Consider the following 22,677-nt stretch of genomic DNA (forward strand, 5'->3'; position numbering starts at 1 on the left):
AGAGAAATTACGAAATTGCACAAGGTTAGAAAATGGCAGAACTATGTTTCGAATCCAAGAAGTCTGTCTGTAGAGTCCACAGTCTTAAACTTTATGCTATACTGCTTCTCAAAAAAAAGTGAGTGAAGGGGGATGTAGTTTTTTGTTTTAATTTGTGTCTGCCTAATGTCTAATAAGTTGAATGAATATCTTTTCACTTATTCTATGACTTGTTTATTGCTTTGCTCATTTTTCTACTGCACTATTTTATCCTTTTTTTTTTTTTTTTTTTTTTTTTTTTTTTTTTTTTTTTTGCTAGGGATCATAAGCCACTATTACGCACGTTGCTAAAATTTTTCCTCTGGTCTGTTTCTTATCTTTTAAAAATCATGTCCCTACATTACATAGAAGTTTTAGATCTTCATTTGGTCTGACATGCCCATCTTTTTCTTTGTGGCTTACCTGGCCAAATTTGACCAGAACACTGAAAAAGCCAGGGATCTGTTTCTCATTACGTTTCTCATTACGATGCTGTGCAAATCACTTTATCTCTCCACCCCCCTTTCAAAAGGAAGAGAGATTCTATCTACAGGTATCAGAGAATAATGTAGTAGTGATCAAGATATGTGGAATTCTTCAAGGTTTTTGATTACCACAAAACTTATCTGTACTCATAGCATTTTAAGAAGATAAAATTATTCTCATGAGGTCTAAGTTACTACTTTAAGATGGCAGAGACACCGTTTTAAATGAGTTTTCCTACATATGACAAGTAAGCTTTTCTGTGTAAAATACCATAGAGTATCTTAACATGCAGACTTGACTGATCTAAAAGATCCTCATGGCCCCAGGCTCATCTCGCCAATGATCTACTGGTTACAAACACTGCTGTAAGGCTGTGGTCAAATTTGGTATCAGTGTTGCTTTTTGGATCAATTTCTAATAATCCGTAAACTAAGAATTTCCTTTGTGAAGTTGTGGGGCACAGGTATAAAAAGTGAAGCTTTGACAATATTTCTAAAAACTAAATTTCTTCCTTTTTTTAATGTTTATTCTCGAGGGAGAGAGAGAGAAAACACAAGTGGGGGAGGGGCAGAGAGAGAGGGAGACAGAGAATCTGAAGCAGGCTCCCGGCTCTAAGCTGTCAGCATAGAAGTCTAACACAGGGCTTGAACTCTGGAACCAGGAGATCATGACCTGAGCCGAAATCAGACGCTTAGCCAACTGAGCCATCCAGGTGCCCCTAAAAACCAAATCTCTTGGTATATGGTAACATCCATGATATGTGACCGTTAGGTACACATTAGAAAGCTGTGTGCTACAAAGGAACGTAGAGATCTAAAGACATGGCAGGGCGCCTGGGTGGCGCAGTCGGTTAAGCGTCCGACTTCAGCCAGGTCACGATCTCGCGGCCCGTGAGTTCGAGCCCCGCGTCAGGCTCTGGGCTGATGGCTCAGAGCCTGGAGCCTGTTTCCGATTCTGTGTCTCCCTCTCTCTCTGCCCCTCCCCCGTTCATGCTCTGTCTCTCTCTGTCCCAAAAATAAATAAACGTTGAAAAAAAAAATTTTTTTTAAAGACATGGCCCCCAACCTCAGGAAAGTCCAGTAAAAGAAGTAAATATCCAGGAGGAAATGGTACAGGTGAGGTGAGACTACTTCTGCTGGATATTCAGGAACGACTTTACAGGGCAGTGGCCTATGAGTGGAACACGTATAATTTGAACTTAGACACAGGGAGAGAGCTTTTCTCAGAATGGAAATAATGAGCAAAAGCAGACAGTAGGAAATTATGGAGCTTGAAGAGAAATACTGAATAGTTGACGGTGTGTAAATTGGAAAGGAAGGAAATAAGATTGGACAGGTAAAATTCCAGTTTTGAAGTTGGTAGGTAAAAAGCTGCTGGCTTTTTTGTCTTAAAAATTATTCACTATAAGAAACAGAAACAGGAACTCCATCTTTGATGGGACAAGGAGAAAACAGTGACAGGTGACTTAAAATTCGGGGAAGACCAGGTGTAGTTGCCGACAGAATGAAATCCTAAAATTGTATCACTTAGGATTCAGATCAGCTCGTAGTTAACAGATACTCAAAATAGTAATGGCTTAAATGGGTGAAATTACTTCTTCCTCACCTAAAAGAATCTGAAGGTGGGCCGTCCAGGGCTAAGGGGCCAGGGCTGTTCGTGAGCTTTTTCCTCTGCCATCCCCAGGGTCTTCAAGGCTCTCTTTATGGTGGGTACATTGTAGCTACTGAAGCTTCGGCCATAGCATCCATGTTTTAGGCATCATAAAAGGGCACCTGTCTTCCAGCTAAGTTAATACCCTTTAAAGCAGTTTTCCTGAAATCCCATCCAGTGACTTCTGTTTGTGTCTCATTGCCATCTCTTTCTGCAAGAGAGGCTGAGAAATGTTATACCTGATACATCGTTGTCCCCAAAAATGCAAGAGTCTGTTATTCAGGAAGGAGGGAGAAATAGACATCAGGAAAACCGTCTCTAACAAAAGAAGGAGACTGATTTACTCACCCGCCTCCAGAAGTCTGGAATGATTCAGCTCTCACCCAGCTCTAGAAGGCCAACAGTCAGGCTTACATTTATCACATAGCAAATGTGAGAAACTGAACCAATCCAGGTTAAAAAAAAAAAAAAAAAAAGCCTGCAGATAACAATATTTGTGTTCCCCTATTACAATCCTCTCTGATAATTCCACTCATAAGTATATCCAGGAAAAATGAAAACATATGTCACCACAAAAACTTGTACATAGAGGGTTCGTGGCAACATTATTTATAATAAAGTGGTAATGACCCAAATGTCCATCAACTGATGAATGAATATACAAAACATGATGTATCCATACAATGCGTTACTGTTTACCCTTGAACTCAACACAGGAGTTAGGTGTGCTGACCACCTCCCCCCAACCTTGCACAGTTGAAAATCCATATATAATTTTTGACTCCCCCAAAACTTAACTGCTAATAGCCTGCTGTTGGTCAGATTCCTTATTGGTAACATAAACAGTCAATTAACGTATTTTGTATGTTGCATATATCATATACTCTATTCTTACAATAAAGTAAACTAGAAAAAAGAAAATGTTAAAATCCTAAGGAAGAGACAGTATATTTACAGTCCTGTACTATAAATGTATTTACTGTATTTACTGAAAAAAAATCCACTTATAAGTGGACCTGCATAATTCAAACCTGGGTTGTTCAAGGGCCAAATGGATTATTCAATCATAAAAAGGAATGACGTACTGGTACATGCTACAACATGGATAAATCTTGAAAACCTTATGCTGAGTAAAAAAGACCATCACAAAAGACCATGTATTGTAGGATTCCATTTATGAAATGCCCAGAATAAGCAAATCTATGGAGACAGTAGATTGGTGGTTGCCAGAGGCTGGGGATATAAGGTGGGGGAAGGGATGAATGAGGAATGACCACTGATGGACGTGAGGCTTCTTTTTGGAGTGATGAAAGTGTTTTAAGTGTAGATTATGGTGATAATTGCATAAATTTGAATATACTGAAAACTACATATGTTAAATGATAGATTTTATGGTATGTGAATCATATCTCAATAAAGATGTTAAATTATCAAAAAAAGAAAAAAGAAAAAATAGCAGCTGACCAGGAAATACTCTATGGTGAACCTCATTAGTCTATCAGCTCCATCCCAGTGTGCAAAGCTGCCATTATGCTGTTCAGTGCTTTGCTATTAAATATAAACAGATCACCGAGAATCTCCAGATATTGGAGGAAAGTCTCCAACATGAAAGAGAGCAAAACAAACAAATAGGAGGGAGAAGAAAATAACCCAGAAGAAACAGAACAGAGCCTGTTCTGCACAGAGCCAAAAACACCTTTAAAGCATAATGTTTTCAAAAGATAAGAGTGTACATCTATGAAACATTAACAAGATGTTATAAGAAAAGGAACATCAAAGGAACAAGAAAGAGAGCTTGGAAATTAAAAATATAGAATCTCAAGTCAAGTCACTCTCCCAGAAAGTGGGACAGAAATTGAGAAAATCAACCCAGAAGATGCTAGTAAAAGAGAACATAGAAAATTTGGGGGGGAGGAAATTGTTAAAGGAACAACACAAGAAAATTTCTCAAAACCAGAAAACATAAATGTCCAGGTGGGGTACCTGGGTGGCTCAGTCGGTTGAGCGTCCTGCTCTGGGTTTCAGTTCAGGTCGTGATCTCCCAGTTTTGTGGGTTTGAGCCCAGTGTCTGGCCCTGCAGCAGCAGCATGGAGCCCGCCTGGGATTCTGTCTCTCTCTCCCTCTCTCCATGCCCCTCCCCTGCTCACACTGTCTCCGTCACTCTCAAACACATTTTAAAAAATGTTTTTGCACAAGCATTAATGTGCAGGTTACAAAGACCACCAAATTTGCAGCACAGTGAATAAAAAAAGATAAGAGACCCCCCCAACACACACACACACACGCGCACACACACACACGCATCAATTCACATCATCAAGAAATATCAGATCACCAAGACTTAAAAAATCTTAAAAGCTTCTGGAAATAAAAAATAGGTTACATGAAGAGGAGGAGTGGGTGGATTGCATTGTATTTCTCAATAGAAATGTTGAAAACCAGAAGTCAGTGGAGAAAGGTCTTCAAAATTCTGAGTGGAAATTATTCTCAACGTAACATTCCATATACAGGGAAGTCCTTGAATGTCGTACTGAAGGGTTTGGATTTTATTGTATAAGCACTGGGGAGCCTTTAAACATTTTTGAGCAAGGAAGTGACCTAATTGTGCTATGTATAGATTAATCCAGGAATGGAATTTCAAATGACTTGGTTTGCAGAGACTAAGTTTGGGAAACCAGTGAGCAAAAAGCTATTGTAAGAAGTAATGGAGGCTGTAAGGAGGATAGTGACACTGGGAACGAAGAGGCAAAGACACGACGGGAGGACCATTTTAGCGGCAAAATCAATAGGATGTCACAAAGTCATCATAGTTCCAAAGCCATCTAATCAGATAAAAGCCAGTAAAGTGATTTCCTAGAATCAATATTGGCAACATTTTCAAATTAAAGCCATGTCATGTGGGAGGGTGTTGGGACAGGAGAAGACTGATATTTATACCTTTCACATGCATTTTAGAAAGTTTAAAAAAGTGGGAAATGCTGAAGAACAGTGGTCATGCTGCCTTGTCAGGCATTGCAGGGCTCTGACTGCCCACCGGGCTGCCAGCCTCGCTCTGAAAGGGCTGCTTACATTGACCAGTCTTGAGGTAAAGATACACACATGGAGAAGAATTTTCCTAACCCCTCCAAACATCCCTCAAATGAAAACTTTCGCAGTAATGTCCTCAATTCTGAGGCTCACTGACAAAGTGAGGTTTTAAAGCAGACTGCTTGTTCATTTTCAGGAGACAGCTAAAAGCTGAGCGTGGTGTTCATTTGTAGGGGGGACTTTGGAACGATATGCTGAGCTTCTTGAGTCTCTCCTTTTTAGAACCATTTTTTTTTAACTTTTTACTTTGAATTTATATACTCACCAGAAATTGTAAAAATAGTATATGGAGTTTTACAAACCCTTCCCCCCAGCTTTCCCCAATAGCAATATCTTATAACTGTACCATAATATCAAAACCAGATCGTTGATCTTGGTACAATACTATTAAGTGGACTACAGACTTCATTTAGTTTTCACCAGTTTTTATACGCACTCATTTGTGTGTGTTTACAGTTCTTTGCAATTTAATCCTACGTATAGATTTGTGTAATCACCACCACAATCAAGATACAGAATTGTTTCATTACCAGAAAAGAACTCCCTCTGGTACCTTTTTACAGTCATACCCGCCTCCCCACACCCATCCCTGCCCTCTAGCAACCACTAATTTGTTTTCCAGCTCTATAGTTTTGCTATTTCAAGAATGTTATATAAATGGAATCATATAGCATATAACCAATTAAGATTGCCTTTTTTTAGTGCATAGAATGCCCTTGAAGTCCGTCCAAGTTGTTGCATCCAGCAGTAGTTTGTTCCTTGTTATTGCTGAGTAGTATTCCATCGTATGGATGTACCAGAGTTCATGGGCGCATTCACCCACTGAAGAACATTTAGGTACGCATGAAGAAAAGCCACGTATGCATAAGTTTTCACTGGTGTAAATGCACAAGACTGCAATTGCTGGGTGGGATGGTAGGCCCATGTTTAAGTATATGCGAAACTGCCAAACTATTTTCCAGGGTGTCTGTAACCGTTTTACACTCCCAGCAGCAATGTTTACAGGGTTGTTTACGTCCCAAGAGATTTTCACCTGCGTTTCCTTCTAGAAGTGTTAATGATTTTTAGCTTTTATATTTAGGTTGCTAATCCATTTATTTAATCTTTGGTTGCTTTAAATAGAAGGTCTTGACTCAGAACTTGTGTTCAGTCCCAGATACTAATCAGAACTTCATACTTCTCCCAGCCAAGCCGGTTACAGGGAGTCTGCCTTCCTTTGGAGAAGGAAATATTATAAATTACTTACTTCTCTCCTCATCTGCTCTTCTCTTCCAGCTTATTTACCATGGTTTTAGGTGCCCTCCAGGCTCTGGGCAACAGGAGACAGGAAGGCAAAGGGGGCTAAGAAAGTTCTAGTACTATCTTAACCTTCCATAATGCTGTCTGAGCCTGGCCAGTGTTCAAAGCTGACCGCTCCGTCATGGGGTACTTGGGGGAATTCTTCACAGGTGTCTTGTCTTTGAGTCGCTCTTGCCTATGGTTTCCTTGAGGTTAGCAGGTACTTGTCTATCTTAGGTGTTGCCTAAAACTCCTTTCAGAACTTTGAGGAGGGAATTCTTGTTCTTCTGGTCTCTTCACCCTTCCAGTCCTCTGGTCCGCAGGAAACATCCATACATCCTTTGCCCTGACAGACCTCTAGGAGCGCAGGCTAATCCAAAAGCATCAGCCCTCTTGGGTTCTGCCACCAACGGCTAGTCATTTCTCATCATCTAGATGTCCCAGATGGAATCAAACACCACCCTGTATGCATCGACTACCCTTGTGGGAGGCAGGGTGATGAGCCTCACAGCTTTCTCCAAAAATTCTCTCTTGCAAAATCCTTTCCCTTCTCCTTACTCTGACCACTTTTTATAGTCTTGTTCTGAGAGGATCAAGGTCATAGAACTGGTTCCAAAACATTTCCTTTGTAAAGTTCTACAGTTTGTCTGGTATTTGACTTCAGTGTACAGATCTGTTTTATGTCTGTGTCTCAATTGAAACCTCAATTCTAATATCTCATCACATGTATATGACACTTTTATTCATCTGTGGTCTTTGGCCTAACACACAAAGTGCAACATGGCCCTGTCCATACCTGACTCTCAGCATTGTCTCCTACCACTCCAATGAAAAGTGTGTCGTTTACTTACCATACTGTTATGTATTTCTGTGCTTTTGATCTTGCCGCCCTCTCTATCCCAAATACCATTTCCTGTTCCTACACCCTGTCCTTTGTCATAACTCAGAACATGTTCTAATTCATACTCATGCCAACAGCACCCAAATCAGGACTTCTTTGCCCTGTTCTTCCCACATATCATCCTAAACTAGGCACCTACCCCATGTACCCACTAATGGCCAAACTTATGGGACTGTTATTGGACTACTACTTTCTACTGTATTTATCTTTTCATATTTCTGCTTAGTGCAGCAGCCTGGAAACTCCTCAAGAGGACAAACATCCTTTGTGCCCTCTTCCCCCAGCACAGTGCCTGTCTTATTAAGGAACTTAATGTTTGTTGGCCTGAAACCGAAGAGTCCAAACAAATTGTAGATGATAGGAGAAGAATAATCTTTTTCAATATGGTATACTTGGAGAGATGACAGTTCCTCAGAAATGACTGGATTTCAGGTTGTTAATTAATAAGTCTAGCTGTAGATTATAGTTTCTCTTACCAGTGTTTACTGCTATGGGCCAATTAAGGATCCCTTAGTTTTATGAACTAAAATCCAATCCAATTGTATCATGATAGCATTTTAAAATTCATTAGAATGCTTCTATTAAAAAAGAAAAGTTGTTTGTGTATACTTTTTCCTTCTGTCTTCATATTCTTCCAGCAAACAATATTTTGAAGACTAACTGTCTTGATCTCAGCCAAATGAATACTTTACATAAGATGAATTCATCACTGTTAAAAAGCCCCATGTCGGCAATGATAGCCCCATTTGTACGGTGCTATAGTCTGTGAGATGTTTGTGCAATCATAGGTGATTACATTTGATTCTCAATAACTGTATGAGGTATAGGAAGAGAAATCATTATCCACATTTTACAAATGAGGTAACTGAGTTTCAGAAAGAATGAACTATTTGTTCCACATCACATGTAGCTAGCGAGTGATTTGAAGTGACATAAATATATAGAGCTTTTGGCTCCTAGTTGAGTGCCTTTTCCATTATACTCTCTGTTGCACGTGTCCATAGGAATCCTAACTTGCTGAGGAAATGATTGAGAGAGAAGGAAAAATGAAAGGTAAAAATCACACATACACGCATACACACAAACATACTCAAAAGAATAGCTTTTAATAAAAGTAAAATAGCACGCAGTGATAACAAATGTGTCAGTTTGTGGTCATAATATTTCCACAATTTGTTGAAATAAAAAGCTAGCTCCCTGGGGTGCCTGTGTGGCTCAGTCAGTTAAACGTCTGACTCTTAGGTTTCGGCTCACAGTTCATGAGTTCGAGCCCCATGCCAGGCTTGACATTGACAGCGCAGAGCCTGCTTGGGATTCTCTCTCCCTCTCTCTCTGCCCCTCCACAGCTTGTTTTCTCTCTCTCTCTCTGAAAAAGTAAATAAACATTAAAAAAAAATCCAGCTCCTTTATACTCCTTTCATCTCCGCCCCACCCATTTATTTTTGAGAGAGACAGAGTGCCGAGCGGGAGAGGGACAGAGAGACAGGGAGACACAGAATCCAAAGCAGGCTCCAGGCTCCGAGCTGTCAGCACAGAGCCCGATGCAGGGCTGGAACCCACGAGCCGTGAGATCATGACCTGAGCCAAAAAGTTGGATGCTCAACCGATTCAACTACCCAGGCGTACTAATACAGCTGGCTTTCTTATGATCTTGGAATTGAAGAATCCTTTGTAAGCATAAACTGGGAGGACTAATTATAAATATGACAGGAAGAGTACGAATTTACTTAACATACAAAGTGCCACTTGTGTATTCAGAGAAAAAGTTTAGGAACACGAAATAGCAGTTTGTAACTCACAGAAAAGAGAATTGAGATTGCCAGTAAACATTAAAATGTCTCAATCTCGTAATTAAAGAAGTGCGTGCAAGGGCAGTGATGAAGTGCCATTCCTCACCAGTTATCCTGGCAAAAGTTTTCGAAGTTCAGCCCTATCCCATTTTGGTGATAGGGTAGAGAAACACGCACCTCTGGTAGGAGTTTACGTTGATGCCATGTTTTCTGCAGCATAATTTACCAGCATCAAAATTTTAAATGTGTGTGTTCTCTGATCTAGCAGTTTCACATCTGGAAATTTAAGCCATAAGTACATGCACATGTGCATAAAGATATGTCTACTAAGATACTTTTTGAAACTGGGTGGTAGTCAGAGAAAAAGAAAGAAAAGAAGAAAAAACTTACCTGATCATCAGGGACTACTGATCTACCATAGGCCCATGTAAGGGAATTTCGTATGGTTAGTAACAAGAGGCAAATTATATCTATGTGTTCCAATATGGCCAGAAGTCCAAAATACACTCTTAAGGAAAAAAAAGTATGGTAGAATCCCATTTGTGTGTGTGCGTGTATGTGTGTATACACATATATGTGTGTATGTGTAATGTACATGTATACATTTGGTTGTCTTTGTATAAAAATTTTTAGAAGGGGTCACAAAAATGATTAATATTTTATTATAGTTTATTATTATTGTCAATTGTTAGTATTTTCTACAGGAGATTGAGGAAGGTACCTATATTTATATTCTTCACCCTCTATCCTTCTGAGCTTTTGGAATTTATTACCATTTATTTCTTCATTGTTTAAGGGGAAGAAAATGATTAATTAGAAAAAAAAAAAAAAAACCTTCAACCTCATGTCTCCCTCTGGCTATTTCCTGTTGCCGCCTCTCCACCGTTAGACTTCACGAGTTAGTCTCCACTCTCTCACGTCCCATTCATTATCACGGCAATCTCATTTTTGTCCTCATGGCTGAAATCACTCTTACCGAAGTCTCAATTATCTCTCAGTCCATATATCCAGTGGCTACTATTAATATTTTAACACACCGATCTGCAGTAATGGACAGTCCACCCTTCTTGGGAGCTCTCTTCCCTGGGCTTTTATGAGGCTTGACTCTTCCGGTTTTCCTTCAGTCTTTTAAATTCTTCAGTCTCTTTTGTCAGTTTTATAGATTTAGGTGTTCACATACCTGAGTTCTTTTCTCAGGACCTTTTCTTGATCTGCGTGTTGTCTTGCAGTAGTCACAGTGTGTCAGTCCAGTCAAGGCTGCCAGAACAGAACACCGTAGACTAGGCAGTTTCTAAGAAACAAATTTATTTCTCACAGTTCTGGAGGCTGGGAAGTTCGAGATCAGTCCTCTGGCAGATTCAGTGTCCGGTGAGGACCTGCTTTCTGATTCAAAAGTCCCAACTTTTCACTGCATCCTCATGTGGGGGAATGGGCTGTGGATCTGTCCCGGGTCTATTTCATAAGGTTATAAATCCATTCATGAGGGCTCCACCTTCATTATGTAATCACTTCCCAAAGGTCACACCTCCAAACACTATCACCCTAGAGTTTATCATTTCAACATAAATTTGGGGGGAGATCGCAAACATTCAGTCTGTAGCAAACATCTAGTCTCATAGAAACCTGAAGCTTGTAGAAAACACCCAGTGCTCAACACGACAAGCGCCCTCCTTAATATCCATCACCTGTTTAACACCCCCCCCCCAACTCACCCATTTCCCCTCTGGTAACCATCATTTCTCTATAGTTAAGAATCTGTTTTAGGGTTTGCCTCTCTCTTTTTCCCCATGTTCATCTGTTTCTTAAATTCCACATATGAGTGAAATGATTCAGTATTTGTCTTTCTCTGACTGACTTATTTTGCTTAGCATAATAACTCTAGCTCCATCTATGTTATTGCAAATGACAAGATTTCATTCTTCTTATGGCTGAGTAATATTCCATTGTATATATATACCACATGTTCTTTATCTACTCATCAATCGATGGATATTTGGACTCTTTCCATAATTTGGCTATTGTTGATAATGCTGCTATAAACATTGGGGTGCATATATCCCTTCAAATCAGTATTTTTGTATCCTTTGGATAAATACCTAGTAGTGCCATTGCTGGATTGGAGGGTAGTTCTATTTCAACTTTTTGGGGAATCTCTATTCTCTTTTCCAGAGTGGCTGCACCCGTTTGCATTCCCACCAACCGTGTAAGAGGGTTCCCCTTTCTCTGGATCATTTCTTGGGGTTTAAAAAATTCGATATAGTTGTGCTTATATTTAATTTAATTAGCACTAGTAGATCTTATTCCATTTGCAATTTAAGGACAAAAAAAAATAACAGGTATATTACCATACGGTACAATTTTTGTTAGAGAGATTGTTCCTAGTGTTTGTCATATTAGACGCTGGTTGAGTTTCCTGCCCTCCTAAACATGTTTTAATATTTATAATCTTGTCTTCCTTTGGTGCCTTCTTTCATTGCATGTATACATGTCTATGTACCAAAATAGGTTGAATGTCACTTTTGTCTATGATAATAAACTTCCTTACCATGAGTTGGTTAATTTAAATGACAGCTCAGGCTGACAAATATCCTATTTTACCATTAGCAATTGGGCTCATTAGACCATCCTGTTTAGAGGCTGAGAGCAGGGAGAGGAAAGACCAGCAATATATGTTACGTGTCCATAAATAGCTTTTTGCATGAGTGGTTGTGTGGTATACTTTTTAAAGCTAACATAAAAATCAGGGAGTAATTGAAGCAGTAAGGACTGGCTTTAATTGCAGCAGATAAACCAGTACAGCTGGTGCCGTCAGGGTTCTCAGGAAGGACAATTTTTTGAGCCCACAAGTAGAAATTCTGGTGAGTGAGTTCTAATGTCTTTGTTGTTGCTGTTGTTGTTTAATCCAGGGAAGGAAACCTTTAAAATTATAGTACAGGAAAAGGTCTGCTCTTTCCAAAGATCTACCAGGTTGAAAAACAGTAAAATGCAGGGAACAAGTAAAGCAATGTTTTTCCCAAAGTGAGATCTGAGCTGCAATTTTAAAAAGCTTATTGGACCCTATGCACATGTGTTGGTAGAGTCCTGGGATACTGAATTTTGTTCTCAAACAGGGTAAAGTGCCTTAGGAGTACATACTGGTGAATGCAAGCGTGTACGGCCGCACCCACCCTATGGCTGAGCTATTTCTTCAAGAATTCAGCGAAGCAGTCTGGAATCATAACTGCCAAGCCCAGCAGAAATTCACCTGCACTGGAGTGCAGGATTTTGTGTGGCAATAAGCATTTTTAATTAAAAGTTTCCGGGATGATTTGGAACTGAATCTGTAAACACGTGGCAGATTTGAGCTAGCACATCCAAGCACCAATAGCACTTCGGGGGAAATACGGCTTTTAAAAGAATTTGAATGGTGAAGCTGAGAAAAATCCAGCTGTGTTTTACTTAACATCGCACTAATCAGAGTTCTTTGACTCCATTTTTTTTTTCCCATCCGTGTATCCAGTGGTGTGGGTATTGGCTCCCGGTCCCCCAACCCTTCACTTTTGTCTTTTAAAGGCTGGTTTTAGGTAGGGCTGTGGGTTACAGCACTGGAATGCTCAGTCGCTGTGGTGAGAAATGGAAAGCTTGTCTTACCTTGTAGTTTATCTCTTAAATAGGTCAGAAGCAGCCGGTAATCTTCATCAGCAAAGCAATTAGATTTTTAACCCTTACCTATTACGTTGCTAGAGGCCTTGGAATTTACATAGAAATCAAGGTGGTCTGCTGGCCTTAAAATAAAATGTAAAGAATATGGTATTCCTTAATTGGAAGTAAAATTGCTTCTGGAAAGCGGTTTCCCAATTAAGCCAGGAAACAATTATATTGGCACCCTGAATTATTCTTGCATAATGTTTGGGATGGTGGGGGTTGGAGTTAGAGGTGCAGGTGCTGAGAAGAGAACCCTGTCTAGGAGTCAAGGGATTCACAAGGTCCACTTTCAAGGCTGGGTTCCTTGATGAAGGTCATTGGCAGACTGGACTGGAAAAAACTGTTTTAAACTCATATTATTCTCTCAATAAATCCACATTCTACTTAACATTAGAAAAGTAAACTGTAGTGCCATACAGACAGAGCTGATAAAACTCTCTAGTAAGCAGATCTAAGCAAAATCAATTCACATGAAGGTACGGGAGGAGGTAAACATGATTTAGAGGGGACTTGAGTTCCTAATGCTGTTACACAGAAATATTTGCCCAGATAATACCTCTCCCCAACCTCAAGCCATTCCCAGGCTGCTTGACCTTCCTGTTTACTGTAATCCTGCTTCCCTGGGAATTCTCTCTTCTCAGAGATACTTTTTCCCAATACAGGAAGGGCTTGTTTATTTATTGAGTAGTAATGTAGAGCATGCTAGTGACTTTGGTGTTCACTTCATGGGTGTGTGGGTGTGCACACACGTACATACATGCATAACAATAGGGGACTCTGAACTAAGTATTAATGATGAAATTTCAATAAGTAGGAGGAGTTTTGAATTCTAATTCCAGACGTCTTGGTTGTAATATCTGTTGATGGCTGCATTTGGAAGTTAAACCTGGGTTTCGAAATGAAATCCGTTTAGCATTGGAAATACAGTGAATAGGAATTTCATCCAATTTTCTCTTTTAAAAAAAACGGTGTAATCCAGATAAGTTAATATAAGATAATACCTAGGAACATTAAACTAGGGTGAACACTGCAAAGGAAATAGAACAGAGGTGCGAGGAAGGTTGTGCTTGCAAGGCGGGATGTAGCAAATGCCTTCTGCTGAGGGCAGGGAATCACAGAGAAGCAAGCTAAAGCTGAGATTCGCCCCTGAGTTAAGAGATTCTCCTCCGCCCCCATAGTTGCCTATGGTTTTTTTCCTACAGCTTTTGACTTTGAGAAACTGTTCATGGAAATGAGCAGGGACGTTGCTGTTCCTTCCTTTCTGTCTTAAGATGGTCATATTCGCAGAGCGAGCTCCTGAGTCCTTCAAACCACAGCCTCTCCCTGCTGCCTCCCAGCCCTACTCTCCGGATAGGTGGAGCACCATGGCAACAGGCCCAGCCTGGAGCCCAGAACCTTGTTTGTGTTACCTGAGGGGCCGGATGCAGCCTGAGCAAGAGAAGAAGGAATATTACCTATCCTGCTGCCTGTTCGGGAAGATGACTTCTTGTTCCCTTGTTTGTGTTTCTGTTCTACTTCTGTTGGAGCCTTGAAAGCCTTGACACTTGGAAAGCGTTTATCCAGAGATGTTATCAGTAACAGAAGGCAGCAGGGAACCTCTCTCCTGTTGGTTCTTGTCTTCTAAACGAAGACATAGTTCAGAAAGTGACTTGCTACACCGTGACACGTAGCCCCGCTATGATTTGGGGTTGCACTGCCAGGTGGCTGTACAATTGCTTCATGTAGGTAGGCGTTTATTTTGTTTAAAATAAAGTTAGTTTATGTTTTAGAATATTTTCCTTGAGAGCTTTCAAAATAAAAGCGAGCCTTTTGTCATACCGCCTTCTATTTAAAATATACCTTAATCTCTCCTATCGGGAGGCTCATTCCCAGAGCATGAGAGACTGTTCCCTTCCAAACAACTTCTCCTGGGAAAAATGGGCTGGGATTACTGTTTTATACGTGTTTTTAAAAAACGTTACAGTATCCTGTTAATCGGCTCCCTATGAAATGTACTGGGAATGGTTATACGGTAACTCTATTAAAATAAATTTTTTTAGCCTTTAGTTATATATAGTTGATGGCTGTGTTTGTAGTATATAAGTTAGTGTTTTATCCAATAGAACAAAAGGAAACAAATGTTACCTTGTTGTATTTTTATGTACAAAACAGTAAGTGGCATTTGTCCCTTTTGTATGTGTTTTGTGTACGTTTTATCAATGGGAAATATAAATATTGACTTTTTGACCTTAGAAAGGCTGCTGAGAATCAGAGCACATGTTTTTCTTTATAAACATTAAACGGCAGTTGTTATTTTTTTTTATGTGTGTGGACCTAAGAATGGACTCAAATTCTTACTGCTTAGGATGATTCTTACTATATGGAGTTTGACTAAACAATGTTAGAATAATGTTAACGTAGCCATTTCAAGGAAATGAATAAAGCTCCTTATTTACTGTCTTACAAAAACAAATGTCTTTACACAGGCATTTCTTTTTGACTGGGTTACTTCTGCTTAAATATATGTATTTAGTTCTGGGTGTTTTAGTCAATAAATTCCGTAATTATTGAGTAAAACTGCTTGGCTTTCCAGTTCTGGATCCAAGAATATTTCGCTTTTATTGCTTGACTTCATTAATTCTTCCAAAGAGAAGGCAGCAAGGGGCTAGCTACTGTCATGGCCAGAATCATTCGCAGCATTCGTCTTTAAACAACCAAGAAACAGAATCAGCCAGGATGCCTGAATGGTGTTGACAAAGATTCGTTCTTCTGTATGAGTGTTTGAACATTTCTTTTGAGGGTGGGAGGTTTCTTCAAGGCATTTTATTCTTTATTCATGTTTATACAGTAAAGCATAGATATGACCAAATGCTTGCCAGAAAAGAATTCCATATTGAGATGGAAATCAGATCTTTTGAAAGGCAGGGTCTTGTGCTGCAAAGTTTGGCTTTGACTGTGTATGAGTGTGTTTATTCTGCCAAAGCAGCAAGAAACAGAATGAGGATTCAGCCACTACTGTTTTGTCAAGGATAGAAGAGGTTCAAGCTATAGCCTGGAAAAAAAAAAGAAGAAGAAGAAGAAAGAAAGAAAGAAAAGAAATGAAACATGTCTTTTGATAATACTTTTGCATGAAAAAAGAATACATAAGCCAGTTGAGTAGTATGTATTTCTCCAAGATAGGCATGAGAATAAAAACAACGGGGGTAGTGGAACTTCTTGAACTCCCTCGATAATGGTATAAAATTACAGTATGTTTTTGTGCTTTATTGAAAAACAAGTGTGTATGTGTGTGCACACCCAAATGTATATGTGGCTGATATGTGCCATGCGAATATGGTTACTATTATTGTGGATTAACTGTCCATTTGCTGCTTATTTATTTTTCCCTTAAGCATTTATGCATTCGTTTTCAGCCTCCCATGCATTCATCTTTCATTTTCCTGTTGGCCATGTAGTATGCTATCTAAAATATCTTTTTCTACTTTTAGGGCTCGTGGTCTGCCTAAACTAAAAGAGTCACGTTCCCATGAGTCCTTGCTGAGCCCTTGCAGTGCAGTAGAGTGTCTGGATCTTGGCAGAGGAGAGCCCGTGTCAGTGAAACCACTCCATAGTAGCATCCTTGGACAAGATTTCTGCTTTGAGGTAAAAAGTATATTAAGAAGGAAGAGTGATTAAACACCAAACGGATTTTCTCTCCAGTAATTTTGTGATTTCATTACTATGGTATTGATGATTTGATCATCATTAAGTGACTCTCAGTTGCTGAAAATTACCTACTTATAGGAAAAAGGTTGGGAATCTATAAATCTAATTACATTGGTCATTAAAGTTATTAATTATGGCTTCTCATTCCTTTTGGCCTAGTCTGCCTTCAAAATAAATGTGATCTTAGTATATTCTTGGCAGAGGTCACAAGCCTAACAATAACTAAGCTAGTATTTTAATTTTTCAGTCTTTGATAAAGATATCACCCAGCATGTTATCTTTCTCCTAAAAATTTAAGCCCCCAACTTTAGTGATTCTTTGAGGAGATTGACCAAGACCATAATTTTCTGACCATAATATGGTTGGTTTGAGATCTGAGACTATGTCTTATTTATTTTTATAATCCCCTGCATATAGCCCAGTCCCTGGCACATTGCAGGTGCCTAAATTCTTGAATGGATAAATTAATTGCCCTTCACCAGCAAATTATGACTATCACTTTTTATAAGGTAATTTGTCCCTCCCAAACTAAATGTAAACTCCCTCCTAAACTAAACTATTGGCCATTTGCAATTTAAAATTTAAAACTGTGTGTGTGTGTGTGTGTGTGTGTGTGTGTGTGTGTGTGTGTGTATGTGTATAATTGTTAGGGTTATGATTTGATTAATTAACATGAACTTACTAAGTAACTAGTGATGAATCTTATGATAGATGGCGTGGAAGTTGAAAGGTGTTTGATTCCTGTTCTTTTGGACCTGCCCTAGCCCAACGAAATATAATGCAAGTCAAATATGTAATCCAAAATTTTATTAAACCCAAATATCATCGTTTTAACATGTCACTAATATAAAATTATCAATAAGCTTTTTTACATCTTTTTTTTTTAAAGTTAAGTCTTCAAAAGCTGATGTGTATTTTACATTTACAGTACATCTCATTTTGGACTAGCTACATTTCAGGTGCTCACTAGCTACCATATTGAACAGTACACATAATCTGATCTGATTTCACTGGGTTATAACCTTAGATTGAGTTAATATGTGAGCACACTTCAACAGTTTGAACAGGTCATTTATTGGTGTTCTTTTTTACAGAAGTCAATTGAATTTTTTTGTATTTGTGGAACTCAGTTCAACAGGCTGTACACCAGGCCCAGTGTTAGGTGCTAAGGTATATAGATAGCATGGTTCATTTTTAAAGGAAAATGATAACAGTGATCAGTAAGAAATGGGTTCCAAAGACAGTAATTCAACAGTGCTAACTCTTTTTACTTTCACTTAGTACCTGTTTTGTAATATTATAGTGAAGGCAGTCCTGAGAGATTTGACAAGCTGTTTTAGAGGCTCTCTTGTGTTTTCAGCTATTGTTTTGTTAACTCACTCAGAATCGAGCATATTTGTTTATAAGTGTTGAAGATGTGGCCTGAAGGTTTTTAATTTTGATATATCTGAACTGAAGGCCAGTTTTAAGTTCCTGACCTAAATTCTCAATGGCCTTTGTTCTCCTACCTGGAAATGCATATGTATGCTACCTACATACGAGAACAAAAAGCAGATGTAGGTGTAGAATATAGACATCGCAGAACTACCAAATATCATTTCTGTTTTCTGAATTATGATTTGGGTTCATAGCATATTCCTAAACTTTTAAATGATAGAATGATGAAAACACAGCCCGCAAGCCCTATGTTTCCTTTTCTCTAATCTTTTATGTTGAAGGTTACCTACTTAAGTGGAAGTAAATGCTTCAGCTGTAACTCCGCTTCAGAGAGAGATAAGTGGATGGAAAACCTTCGTAGGACAGTTCAACCAAATAAGGTAATAGTGGCTTTGAGTGTCTAAAAATGTATAACTCTGTAATCAGTAAGTTGATAGAAGGTAAATGCAGCAATCATACCTTAATTTTTATAGTGCTTTTAAAGCACATTTACTTTTACGCCTGCTATACTCGAAATAATCTTATTGCAGATATTATTGTGATTTTACCAATATGGGTAAGAAGAGTCCGAAGCTGGGGCGCTTGGGTGGCTCAGTCAGTTAAGTGTCTGATTTCGGCTCAGGTCATGATCTCACTATTCGTGAGTTCAAGCCGCACGTCGGGCTTTGTGCTGACATCAGAGCCTGGAGCCTGCTTCAGATTCTGTGTCTCCCTCTCTCTCTGCCCCATCCCCTCTCATGCTCTGTCTCTCTCTCTCAAAAATAAATAAACATTAAAAAAAAAAGACTCTGAAGTTATGTGACATGCCCATGTCCGAAGCTGGTGCACGACAGAAATGGGACTAGAACACTAGTTTCTGAACTGCCTCTTTTTTTATTTGCAGAAACTAGGCCAGTTGCCACTAGGCTGGCTATATTAGAACTTACATGATATTTTTTTTTAACCCAAGTAAGTTGAGCACATAAGGCTAAGATTCTGATATCTTCTTGTTTAGAGTTTGCTATTATCCTGAACAAAGAGATAGTAATCCCTTTCATTATTTAATGACCACCCTTAATAAAGTATATAGTCAGTATCACCTCCTGTAAAGGAAAATGTTGTTCTTCTGGGATTTCAGCTTTCAAACTCGAACTCGTTATTTTTTTGTAGGACAATTGCAGACGAGCTGAAAATGTTCTTCGTTTATGGATCATTGAAGCCAAGGACCTTGCCCCTAAAAAGAAATATTTCTGTGAACTGTGCCTTGATGATACCCTCTTTGCTCGTACAACCAGCAAGACCAAAGCAGATAATATTTTCTGGGGTGAACATTTTGAATTCTACAGCCTTCCACCTCTTCATAGCATCACAGTTCACATTTATAAAGATGTGGAAAAAAAGAAAAAAAAAGACAAGAATAATTACGTCGGGCTAGTCAACATTCCCACTGCCAGTGTGACTGGTCGCCAGTTTGTAGAAAAGTGGTACCCAGTGAGTACCCCTACGCCCAACAAAGGAAAGACAGGCGGACCTTCTATTCGGATTAAATCGCGGTTCCAAACTATCACCATTCTGCCTATGGAGCAATACAAAGAATTTGCAGAATTTGTCACCAGCAACTACACCATGCTGTGTTCTGTCCTTGAACCAGTAATTAGTGTGAGAAATAAAGAGGAGTTGGCTTGTGCCTTAGTGCACATTCTTCAAAGTACCGGCAGAGCCAAGGTAAGTGGAAAAGGAGGGTTACATTACCCAAAATCTCTCCCCTACATTTTATGAACAAATAACCATACTATGTTTGGTATAGAGATCCAAATTGGAGAAGTATGCTTTGCCAACAGTAAAAAAATAAAAAAATAAAAAAGTAGGAAGGAAACCTATTAGTAGTTGTCACGTGCAGAAAAGATGGGGATTATAAAACAAAGAAGTAACATGGAGACACCAACAGATACTTATTTAAAACCCACTTGCGCGAAACATAGATACCAGGGCTAGCTCCTTATTATCTGACAGAACAAATGGTAGAATTGGTGTGCTAATCTCACAGTGTGTTCAAGATTATCTTTAGTTCCAGAGTGTGCTGTATGATGGTTTTGCTCCTCACTATATATATTTTTTAATGTTTACTTATTTTTGAGAGAGAGAGGTACAAAGTGCGAGCGAGGAAGAGGCAGAGAGAGAGGGAGACACAGGATCCGAAGCAGGCTCCAGGCTCTGAGCTGTCAGAACAGACCCCAACGTGGGGCTCAAACTCATGAATTGCGAGATCATGACCTAAGCCAAAGTCAGATGTTTAACCAACTGAGCCACCCAGGCACCCCACCTAACTATGTTTTAAGTTAAGATTAACTGATGACTCTATTCCCTAGTCACAGAAGTAGGAATTCCAGAAGCATAGTGGGCATCAGCAAGAGTCTTCATGGAATTAAAATCCCTTGGTATTTCCAAGGGATATTATTTAACTGGTAGCTGTTTGATGACAGTTTTTTTTTTAATATGAAATTTATTGTCAAATTGGTTTCCATACAACACCCAGTGCTCATCCCAATAGGTGCCCTCCTCAATGCCCATCACCCACCCTCCCCTCCCTACCACCCCCCATCAACCCTCAGTTTATTCTCAGCTTTTAAGAGTCTCTTATGGTTTGGCTCTCTCCCTCTCTAACTTTTTTTTTTTTTCCTTTCCCTCCCCCATGGTCTTCTGTTAAGTTTCTCAGGATCCTCATAAGAGTAAGAACATATGGTATCTGTCGTTCTCTGTATGACTTATTTCACTTAGCATAACACTCTCCAGTTCTATCCACGTTGCTACAAAAGGTCATATTTCATTCTCTCTCATTGCCAAGTAGTATTCCATGTTTCATGATAGTTTTATCTAACTTCATCCTGGATAGAAGAAAAAATTGAGGAAGATGGAAAAAAAAAAGGAATATACTAATTATATGAAGAAACCCACCCAACTGATAGACTCTGTGATCAGCCTGAACTATGATAATTACCATCTCTATGAGCCATATTCACTAGCCTGAGTCTCCATTATGTTGTATGCAAATGGATTATGGTAAAACCGCATTTTAGATGTAGAAGATTTCACAGCTAGAATAATTTATTTAGAACCAAACAATAAAATTAAATGCTTTTAAGATTTCTTGATATAAATCAGAATATATCCATATATCCAATTAATAGTCCCTTATCTAACTACCTTCCTACTGATTATCATTTTTGTAGTTGAATTTTGTGATAATAATTTTAAGTTTTCTAGTGTTACAAATAGCTTACAGGTTTGGGGTCAGGTGTCATTGAAATTTTGAGCCTCATCTTTGAAATTGTACGGATTTGTTCATTCTGCTCTTCTATTACTTGCGGTTCAAGGATATGTATGTAGGATATTTTTCAACAACCTTATTGAGATACAGTTTACATATAATACACCCATTTTAAGTGGAAAATACAATGAGTTTTGCATATTATGTACCCCGGGAAACCACAACAATCAAGATAAAGAAAGTTACCTTCACCCCGATAACTTTCCACCTGTTCCTTAGTATATGAGTTTTAATAGTGACCCCTCACTTTGTTGAGCTTCCCCAGAGTAAATCCCATTAATGTTCAAAATGCTTAAATTTAAAATAAAAGTAAGTCAGCATATTTCCTTTGTTTTTGGTTTTGGAGACTTCGAAATATACAATGGATATATTACATCCATTGTATGTATATATACATATATATCACAAATACATGATGTTGTTACATTTAAACTGAACAACAGTGAACATTGAATTTTACATCAAGTTAATTTTTTTTGAGTTTATTTACTTATTTTGAGAGAGAGAGAGAGGGAGGGGCAGAGACAGAAGAAGAGAGAGAATCCCAAGCAGCCCCTGCGCTATCAGCCCAGAGCCCGACATGGGGCTCGATCTCACAAACTGTGAGCTCATGACCTGAGACGAAATCAAGAGTCAGATGCTTAATGGACTGAGCCACTCAGGTGCCCCCATCAAGTTAATTTTTAGGACTGTTGGGAAAAGGAGCAGTTATTTCTTAAGGGCTTTATTTCTCTTTATGCCTTTTTCCTGGATGGATGGACGGATGGATGGGTGGAGGTAGGTAGGTAGGTAGGTAGGTAGGTAATTAGCCTAGAAAATGAGTTGAAGTGCTAAGTTTAAGAAATTCCGTGTTGACACTGTGGACCAATTTGTAACTATTATATATTGAACACCTAATATGTACCAGAAACTATTAAATGCTGAAAATCTAGAGATGACTAAAAATACACACTGTCTTTGGCCTCATGGGGTTTATAGTCTTCTGGGGAAAACAGATAATAATTGAGTACTTACAGAAATAAATGTGTGATTACAGTCAGAAGTACAGAGAAAAAAAAAAAAAAAGACATAGGCACTACAAGAATGGGGAATACGGGACCTGACTGATGCTGGTCAGAGAAGGCTTCATTGAGGAAATTATGTACACACTAGGATCCAAAGGATTTGAGGAATTACCTCCATGCCCCTGGGGGCAGGAACAAGGGTGGGAGTGAAACAGAACTGAAAACAGCATTTCCAGAAGCTTTGTGGTAAATAGCATCTTGTGTTAAAAAGGTCTTGATATATTCAAGGGCCTAAAAAAAAAAAAAAAGAAAAAAAAAAAAAAAAAGCCCATTGAAACTGGGACAGAATGC

The 22,677-nt window shown here is 38.9% G+C and overlaps 1 protein-coding gene across 14 annotated transcripts in view; it reads left to right on the forward strand.

Moving 5' to 3' along the window:
* The window catches only part of RASAL2 (RAS protein activator like 2), a 362,968-nt gene that overhangs the window by 297,226 nt on the left and 43,065 nt on the right, over window positions 1-22,677 (forward strand). For all 14 annotated transcript variants that reach the window (XM_045048593.1, XM_003999225.6, XM_003999226.6 and 11 more), the window contains 3 exons: window positions 16,362-16,515; window positions 18,297-18,395; window positions 19,165-19,719. In XM_045048593.1, coding sequence (XP_044904528.1) covers window positions 16,362-16,515; window positions 18,297-18,395; window positions 19,165-19,719 — 808 coding nt within the window. The remainder of the gene's footprint in view (window positions 1-16,361; window positions 16,516-18,296; window positions 18,396-19,164; window positions 19,720-22,677) is intronic.

The sequence above is a fragment of the Felis catus genome, chromosome F1 (assembly GCF_018350175.1).
Source record: "Felis catus isolate Fca126 chromosome F1, F.catus_Fca126_mat1.0, whole genome shotgun sequence".
In the NCBI taxonomy this organism is placed as follows: domain Eukaryota; kingdom Metazoa; phylum Chordata; class Mammalia; order Carnivora; family Felidae; genus Felis; species Felis catus.